The sequence below is a fragment of the Gekko japonicus genome, unplaced genomic scaffold, assembly GCF_001447785.1.
Source record: "Gekko japonicus isolate JY-2015 unplaced genomic scaffold, Gekko_japonicus_V1.1 scaffold2643, whole genome shotgun sequence".
Classification (NCBI taxonomy): domain Eukaryota; kingdom Metazoa; phylum Chordata; class Lepidosauria; order Squamata; family Gekkonidae; genus Gekko; species Gekko japonicus.
In genome coordinates, this window is record NW_015162031.1 from 138,615 (window position 1) to 148,370 (window position 9,756).

A 9,756-nucleotide genomic window follows, 5' to 3' on the forward strand; every position below is an offset into this window, starting at 1 on the left:
TAGTGCAGGGAAAAAATTAACCTCAGATATTATATACTAGAAAGATTATGTTGACTTTCTTTGAATCACTTCAGAAGGTGCTGACAGAGGTGAGGGCCAGTTCCATGGTTTGATGGGCCTTGAGCAAAGAGTGCTCTAGGGCCCCCTCTCCTCCTATGTCCATCACCATGACCTCTGACTTCCCCAACATACCCCCCACCTGCCTGTGCATCCATTGCCTACCTGCTCTGGACCACTCCCACAGCCACCAGCATGCTCTTTCCTCAATGCCACTTTCAGGTGTGTGCGGCTGGGAGTGACACTATCTGCAAACTCTTACCTGGGAATAATGGGCAGCCCAGGCAGCTGAGAGCATCAAAGCACTAGCAATCAGGCAGGCAGGCGAAGAAAGGCACTCAGGCAGGTGGCATATGGAGGTGTGTCTGGTGGCAGTGAGCCCTATTAGAAGCCCCACCACTGATGCCAACACAGATAAAAGTAGAGATTTTTCATTTTCCTCTCTTCCCTGGGAAACTTGAAAATGTTGGGGCTTTGATATAGAACTGAATGCATCCAAAACAGGTAACTGCAGTCAGGACTTCCAGAATACCCCTCCTACCTATGGTGCCATTGGGGCGTCTGCTTCTCTTACAAGACTTCTGCTGAAAAAAAGAAGTCATAGGCCCAACCTAATAATTCCCTTTATGACTCAGATTGTTATCTTACTCTAACAATTTAAAATTGTTAGTCCATATTTCCTTTGGTATGCTATTTTGCAGTTTTCTGAGGCAGCACAAAACAGGATACAATGTATGCATTGGGGAAAATCAGAAATCCTTGTGTAGTTTTTGGAGCAAATGAAATTGTGTTCATCTGGGTTCAAATCCCTACTCTTCCTTAAAGCACACTGGATGACATTGGGCCAGTCACTCTCTCATATCTTATCCTACCTCACAGGGCTGTTGAGGGAATAAAATAAAGAAGGGGGAAAATGCATGCAACCTGAGCTTCTTGGGGCAAAGACAGGACAGAAATGTACTAAACACAACTTAACAATGCTTTACTATTACTGGTAAAATAAAGATTTTCTAAATAAACATCTTCAACATTTAAAAAATTATATATGCACAGTTCTTTGTCAAACCTCAACTACAGAAATCATATAAGTTTGCAGGAGAAAGATAAGGGGGCATGCCACCATTTGGAGTGTCAGCTCCATGTCCTCTCTCACAGCAGTTTCTGAGCTTCGCTGTCAAAACTGGTGTTGAGATTAAATAGCTCATCCTTGTGGTTCCATGCAAAAATATGTGGATTTGTAAACTAACAATGGTGAATCTACACAAAAGAAAGTCCTGTACACCTGGTGCCTTACACCAAAGTATGTTTTCAAGTCCTGGGTTTCTTAGTATCATAAAACACTGTGACCTCTCACACGACAAGTCAACCAAAAATGGTAGGAGATTTTTTTACCACAAGATATATGCGTAATTTGTCTCTGAGTAGAAATGTACCCCCTGCAATATGCAATATGCTTTTTAAAAAGGAGGTCTGTGGTTGTAATTCTGAGGTTGTAGTTTTTTTCCCTCAATTTACTTTCCTATTTTCAGATGCTATGTTAAGGCATGGTTATGTGGAATCTAACTGGCATGCACAAACTAAAATCCATAGATTCTTTTCCTTGGATGTCCTGGGATTTTTAGACCTCCAGCTCTCTGGGTCTGATCTGTAAGATCTGTGTTAGATTTTGAAATTATCATCTAAATCTAAGGAATTAGTGTTCACAGATTAATAATAAATCCAACCAGGGCTCTAGTCGGGGGGGAGCTCTCAGGTACGGAGCTCCGGAAGAGAACCTCTAGGGGGTGGGGCGGTCACGTGGTGAAGCCCCGCCCCCTTCTTTACCCCGCCCTCTGCTTCGATCCTCATTCCATTTGGGAATGAGGATGAAGCAGGAGGGTAAGTAGCCGGGCCTTCTGACACACTTCCGGTGATGTCAGGGTGTGTGGCCTTCTGTCACTTCCGGTGATGTCAGGGGGCGTGGCATATGCAAATAAGTTATGCTAATGAGTTATGCTAATGAGCTCCGGCAGCTCTTTTTCTACAACAAGACCCCTGAATCCAACCACAAATTAATTAAGTTATGGCAGTATATGCAGCATAGAGATTGTCTGGCAATCAGAAGTTCTAGCTCTTTTAGCTTAATGTACCACTAGGTGGTGAGCTAGACGTTTTTAAGGCAAGAGACATTTCAGAGATGGTTTGCATTGTCTGACTCTGTGTCGCCCCCCCATGGAGGATTCAGCATCTTCCCTTATACTTTCGTGATGAATATAAGGGAAGGGTGTTGATGGATATTTCTCTGTACAGTCCTAATGTATCTGTGAAGAAAATTAAAAGGTGTGATAAAATTTCAGGGCAAGCTTGTAACCACTGTGATCTGCCCATCTATTGGCAAAAACCTTGGGAGAATCAAAGAATGTCCATAAACATTTTTAAAAAGCTTTTTTATGCACATCAGCTTAAAATTTTAATTAACCTAAGCCAAACTGCAAAACTGTTGTGGGAATTTACTTTTGGGAGCATAGTGGCAAAAAGGAAGAATACTGTGATAGACATAGATTTTGCTTGATGTATTCGGTCTTACTTCTTGCATAGACATTCTGTCCTCATTATCTATTTAGGATAGTTTTAAGAAATAGAAAAAAAATAACACAGCAGAGGGAAAAGACTTCAGCATCACTTGGCAGTTAAGTGAGGTGAACTCCTGGGAACAAGTTGCCAAGAAGAAGAAGAAGAGAAGAAGAAGAAGAACAGAAATTAAGCTCTATCTTACACAGCCTTTTTGATTATGATTTGACAGAAATTAGAAGAGTACATTGTAGCAAGCCATCTAGTGGATACATGGATTTAAACAGCTGAAGAAGAAATTGAGCCAGACCTCTTATTTGTCACAAATCTTAATATTATTTATCCATTGGTCTACATCCACATTAAGAATGAAGAAATAATACTTGATGACAGAACTTCACCAGAAATGGAGATAGGGAACCCAAGAGGAAATGGTCTGGAGAAGAAACAGGACTCCGAGATATTCAGTAATCTTTGGTATTGGAAAATCAGTGTGAGAGTGTAGAATGATTGTAGCACAGTTTCAAAGGTACTCCTTCCAATCTTCTACAATGTTTTAAGTTATCTCAAAGTGTTTCATTAATCACAAATCATTTTGAAAACATTAAAATTACATCAGAGTGTTAGAAGAATTCCTCTTGAAGCCATGGTACCAGACTTCAAAAACCTTGGGAGCCTCAAAGAGGGTCCATAAACGTGTTTTAAAAAGCTTTTCAATGCACATCAGCTTAGAATTTTAATTAACCTAAGCCAAACTGTTGTGGGAATTTACTTTTGGGTCATGGTGGCAAAAAGGAAGAACTCTAATACTGTGATTGACATAGATTTTGCTTAGATAATTTGGTCTTACTTCTTGCACAGGCCTGCTGTGCTAATTATCTATCTAGGATATTTCCAAGAAATAGAAGGGGGAAAAAAAAAACAGCAGAGGGAAACGGCTTCAGCATCACTAGGCAGTTAACTAAGGTGAACTCCTGGGAGCGAGTTGCCAAGAACAGAACATAAGTTCTATCTTACACAGCCTTTTTGATTATGATTTGACAGAAATTAGAAGAGACCTCTGTAGCAAGCCATCTAGTGGATACATGAATTTAAACAGCTGAAGAAGGAATTGAACCAGACCGTCTCTCATTTATCACACATTTTAATTAATATTATTTATCCATTGGTCCATATCCACATCAAGAATGAAAAAAATAGTAATACTTGGTGACAGAACTTCACCAGAAATGGAGACAGAAAGTCCAAAATGAAAAGGTCTGGAGAAGAAACAGGACTCCAAGGTATTCAATAATGTCTGCTATTCGAAATTCAGTGTATGAGTGTAGAATGATTGTAGCATAGTTTCAAAGGTACTCCTTCCAGTCTTCTACAATGTTTTACGAAGTTATCCGAAAGTGTTTCATTAATCACAAATCCTTTTTAAAAAAATTATATTACATCAGAGTGTTAGAGGAATCGCTCCTGGAGCCATGGTGCCAGACTTCCCGTATGCACTCACAGAACCTTGTCCATTTGGGACTGTAAACCTATGGATACATGGATTCAGGTGGGTAGCCATGTTGGTCTGAAGCAATAAATATACATTTGAGTCCAGTGCCACCTTTAAGACAAACAAAGTTTAATTCTGGATATAAGTTTTCATCTGCATGCACACTGACTTCCAGAAATGGAAAGAGGCAAAGGCACTCATAAATGTTTATTTAGAATAAAATGGGCAGCCTCAAGAAAAGTGTAGACACGGAGCATATTCAAAACCGCATAGGTGAATAGCAAAGTATACCCTAAGGGTGTGGTTGTTACTGTCTAACAGAGTAAATGGGAGAATATCTCAATATACTTTTCCTGTTAGATTAGAAGAGATGGGAGGGTTATATGGTATGGAATTCTTTAATGATTGTGGGTGAGAGATGGCCTGGGGAAGACCGAGTCTTCTCTTGGTTGTCAAGGATGCCTCCATCTGAACTGCTGGGTGAGAGAGTCCTTTTGATATCTTTGGCCTAAGGATCACCAGAGTGGGAATCTGGAGTTGGGTGAGAAAAATCAAGTTTGGGTTAGAACTCCCAGTGGGGCACCTGAGAGTCTTACTGGATGTGGGGAACCAGACTGAGTTAAAATTAAGAAGACAAAGGAGTAGGGTGGCTGGTGGTGACATGGCTAAGTCCTGCTTCTCTGGGTGACCCAGGGTATCTGCTCTCATTTGGAGTGAAATTGATCATTTGAAAGCTCTAAAAGGGAAATGCAGCATTCATAGAAATCAGCCAGGTAAAGATATAGTAACTCTCAGGCATCCAAGACAGGCCCTTAACAATGACGCCCCAAGGCTTTCTAGGGCTGTGGTAGCACATAATTTCCATGTACAGTATGGCTAATCTAAAGTCTTTACTGAAAAGAAAAAAGACTCCAAAAAAGGTAATCCTCAATGTGTGTGTTGTCTATGTAATAACAGCCTTTTCATGTGGAATTGAATAAGGGATCAGGAAACTGTCCAAGTTGGATATGAGCCCCTCTATGAGATCTGGTACAGTTCCAGGTCATGTTTCCAGAGTCTATGAGCATGGACATTGTAGAAGTTTAGGGCTGGGCAAGCTAACACATGGAGGGTGGGATTGGGGACAGACAGTGAGATGTTGATGTGGAGACTACCTCGTTCTTGGCTTATTCAACACAGGGTTAGCTACCAAGCTGAGATGGTCAAACAAGCAATCCTAAATAGCCATTTGCTTATGTTAGTTTATTAACAGTACAATCAGAAGAACACTTCCCTGAGAGAAAGCACCATTGAATAGACCAGAGTAGGATTCTGAGTAGATCTGCTGAGAATTGTTCTCTAAAACATTGCCTCCACTCAGCCCTACAGGTAAGCTACAACTGGATCTGGATATTGAGAGCAAAATGTCCAATCTGACCTCCACATCTGAATTCTTGCTCCTGGAATTTTCAGACATTCGAGAACTGCAGATCTTACATTTCTTTGTCTTCTTAGCAGTATATGTGACTGCAGTGACTGGTAATCTTCTCATCATTATTGCTGTAGTGCTCGATCATCATCTGCACACCCCCATGTACTTCTTCCTCATGAACTTGGCTGTCCTGGACCTTGGCTCAGTTTCTGTCATGATACCTAAAGCTATGTCTAATTCCCTCCTGAACAGCAGGTCAATTTCTTATTCGGGATGTGTGGCTCAAGTATTTTTCTACTTCTTATTTGGAGGGTCAGATTTTGCCATTCTAACAGTAATGGCACATGATCGGTATGTTGCTATTTGCAATCCATTGCAGTACGAGACAATCATGCATAAAGGAGCCTGCTTTCAGATGGCAGCCAGTGTATGGATTACTGGTACCCTTTATGCCATATTGCACACTGGTGGCACTTTTGCCATCACCTTTTGCTCCAATAGGATCAATCAGTTCTTTTGTGAAATTCCACAGATCCTAAAACTCTCATGTTCAGATTTATATCTAATTGAAGTTGGACTTCTTATATTGAGTTTTACCGTAGGTGGAGGATGTTTTATCTTCATCCTCATTACCTACATGCAGATATTTGCAACACTACTCCGAACACCTTCGGTGCATGGGCGGAAAAAAGCCCTCTCCACCTGCCTTCCCCACCTCGCTGTGGTGTGTCTGCTTGTTTTCACTGGAATGTTTGCGTACTTAAGGCCTCCTGATAACACATCATCTGATCTCGATATCCTTTTTGCAGTAATCTATACTATATTACCTCCATTGCTGAATCCATTCATTTATAGCATGAGAAACAAAGACATCAAGACTGCACTGTTAAAGCTCACTGATTTTGGACATTTCTCCCAAACCAGCTGCAGCCTAATTCTTCTAGGAAAACTGTGCTGAATGGTCTTTTCTGGGTGATTTTCTTTATTGGTTTTGTAATTTGAAGTATACACAATATAATAGACATGAAACTTAAAAAAACATTCTGTGAAGCACAAGCTGAAGTTTGTTGACATTTAGAGGACTTTTTTTTTGCTTTTCCCTTTTTACGGCCCTCCACTGTGAGGACTAAAAGTGCCCCCTCCGATTCACTGAAAGTCACATTTGTGGTCCTGTGCGATGTGGAGAACCAGTGAGATGATGGGCAGAAATGGTGGCCATGTCCTGCAAGATAAGACAGGCTGCACAGGCAGCGGTATGACAACCTGGCCCTCCCCTTCCTAGGTGGGCCTGTGATATGGCCTGACCTAGGCATGGGGAAGGAAAACGAGAAGGGACCAGTGGAGGAATAAAGCATGTTGCACCACCTGTCCAACACACCTGGCCTCGTTGCAGGAGGATTCCCAGCTCTTGTGGCGGTATCAGCATGGGGACTGCATGCCCATTTTCCCGGCATTTTGGGATCCTCTTAAGGGATCTTGGGGTGAGGGCTTTCATGGGACATGACCAGTATGGGGGCTGCCAGGCTTTTAAGGGGCATGCCCAGTTCAGGGATTGCCAATGGGATACTCTCACACTCAGGTGGCAGGGGAGACCCCTCAGTGGTGATTGTCCTTGTGGAAACCAGCAACCTGCCATCCCATGGCTCTCCCCACACCAGTAGGTGGGCTGGGTGGGACAGGGTAGATTGACTAGCAGGCAGGTCAGTCGATTGAAGGATCCAGTGGACCATGCTGTGTCATGGCTTCTTAGAACTGTAACCAGTAAAATTGTGGCCATTTTATTCCACATTTTATTCCAAAATGCTGTGTGTAATTATATTATTGGCAAGTAGTTGTAAAGGGGTCCTTGCTTTCACTGCCCTCTCCCCTTCTCTGGCCACTGGGACTGCAATTGTGATGCTTGGGTTTAGGGGTTCCCACTTGGAACAAACATGATTTAACGGACAGCTGCAATTAGGAGGTGGAAGACATTGAGACCACTCTCCAGCCATGACCCCTTAAGGTCTTCTAGCTCCAACTGAGGGCATCTTGCATCACAGGTCCAAGCCAATAGTTCTGTCTGTGTCAGAGATCACTACCCCACCATTCAAAATGGTTAATTCCTATTTCCCTGTGTTTAGCTTTTTTTGCTTTGCTCTAGACTAGCTCAAAACAGGGTGGGTGACACTTATTGTAAACATCACAAATTCTTGTGTTATTTCATTGTAAACAAACATAGGGAGTTAAGATGTATTGATTTCTGACATGAAAAGCTGAATTTAAGTTTGAATGTATGTAAACATTACACTTTGTCTTGAGGGTTTCTTTGTATTGTTTCTGTGTTTGTTCTTTTTCGTTATGGTATTAATATCTGCAAAGGTATTTTAAAAAACCCCACAAAGAATAAATATCAAAGTTTGTTCAGGTGGGAAGGATGACGTGTCCAATGCTATGGTCCACCAGGATGACACCACATTATGCTTGCTTACTGGTTCACTTTAAATTACTATTGATTAGACTTTCTGAACTTAATTCAGGTCTTTCAAATCAGACCTTTAGAGCTGGAGGACCATCAGTTCCAGGGGATCCTGGGCTGGGCTGACCGTATTGGTAAGTGAAGTGAATTCATTGGTTGTCTGCAGTACCAGGCTTTAACAGGCAACAAACAGGGAGAAATGAGTTTCTTGTCTTTATCTTTATACACACACACGCACACACACACACACACACAGAGAGAGAGAGAGAGAGAGAGAGAGAGAGAGAGATACACATAACATCACCAGACTTCTAGTTTTTCTCTATATTTGCATAGGATGGCAAAAAAACCAACGACCCTTAGGCCAGTCCTGAGGGAATCTCAGGTAAAGGAGCCATGGATTTTACTTTGTGCATACTAATTAGGTTTGCCCCTCACAGTGTCCTAACAAGGCATCAAAAATAAGAAAGAGAAGGGAAAGTTTGAAACTAGTGCTGAAAGACACTAAAGCTTGCCCTCCTGGGGTGCCTTGTAGCCCTGTCGGCTTCTTCAGTCCTAAACATATAGCAATTCACACAAGCTTTTTATATCGTGAAAACTGGACAAATAACCAAAACAAATCACTACCCCCAAATGAAATAGTGTCATTCAAAAATTATAACCAGGATTTCTTTTCAGATGTTATGAGTGCTAAAACAAAAAGACAGGGTAGCCCATAACTAACTATGCCCTGTTCTCTAGTTGTGAGTGAGCTGATTGGTGGACAGTTCAGAGGCATCCAAATGGATCCATAGCATGATTACCACCATTATAACATAAGGTCATCATTTGTTTGCAGCACACCCTGTCTGTTGCAGCCATCAAGCCCAATTTTGAAAATGGCAGAGACTAAAATGAAGAAAAGCAACAACAACAACGAATTTTAGTTCAGATTTACTACTAAGTTTCTATATGTGTCTTTGGTGTCTATCCATCAACTCCAGCAATATTGCAATTAGTTCTTGCGGCCGGTTCTCAAATAAATGCTGCTGACTGTGCAGGCATAAAAAGCAATGGAATCTATTCAGTATTATTCATTGGGTAAAAGATGGATCTGGCGAATGGCAAGTTCTTCAGTGTTTCATGTGAAACTGTTGTCCTTATGGTCAGTGGATTTGTTTTCTGAATAAGGTTTTACATATATACCTTGCTGGATCACTGCCTGGACACCACTGCAGATTTCCTATACCAAGGAATGAGCAGGAGGGGAAAAGACAAGAATTACACAAATAGGAATAGTAATACAGGAGGGAGAAAAACTTAACCATCCCTTGACAGTTTAGTGAGGTGAACTATTGGGAGCAAGTTGCCAAGAACAGAACATCAATTAAGCTCTATCTCATTGGCAGAACTTTTTATTATTATTATGATTTGCCATAAATTAGCGGTGAACATTGCACAAAACCCCAGAAAAATCTCTATGGAATGGCATCAGCAAAAAAGTATATTCATTTAAACAGATGATGAAGAAGAATTGAATCTGACCTTCTCTAATGTTCCTTGTCCATTGGGCTATTTCCATTCTGAGGATGGAGAACTAATACTTGACGTCACAACTACAGCAGAAATTGAGACAGGGCACCTAAGATAAAAGGGGCTGAAGAAGAAATAGGACTCCAAGGTATTCAATTCAGTAATGTTTGAAATTGGAAAATCAGTTCATCAGTATAGAATGTATGCAGCATGGTGCCAAAGATATTCCTTCCAATCTTCTATCACTTTTTTACCCTGTGCTGCTCTATGACCATATTG

General features: G+C 41.3%; 1 protein-coding gene across 1 annotated transcript; it reads left to right on the forward strand.

Moving 5' to 3' along the window:
• Positions 1–5,502: 5,502 nt before the first annotated feature.
• Positions 5,503–6,468, forward strand: LOC107105556 (olfactory receptor 14I1-like). The gene has a single exon (XM_015405551.1). It carries the CDS (start codon positions 5,503–5,505, stop codon positions 6,466–6,468), a length of 966 nt encoding a protein of 321 aa, XP_015261037.1.
• The last annotated feature ends 3,288 nt before the right edge of the window (positions 6,469–9,756 follow it).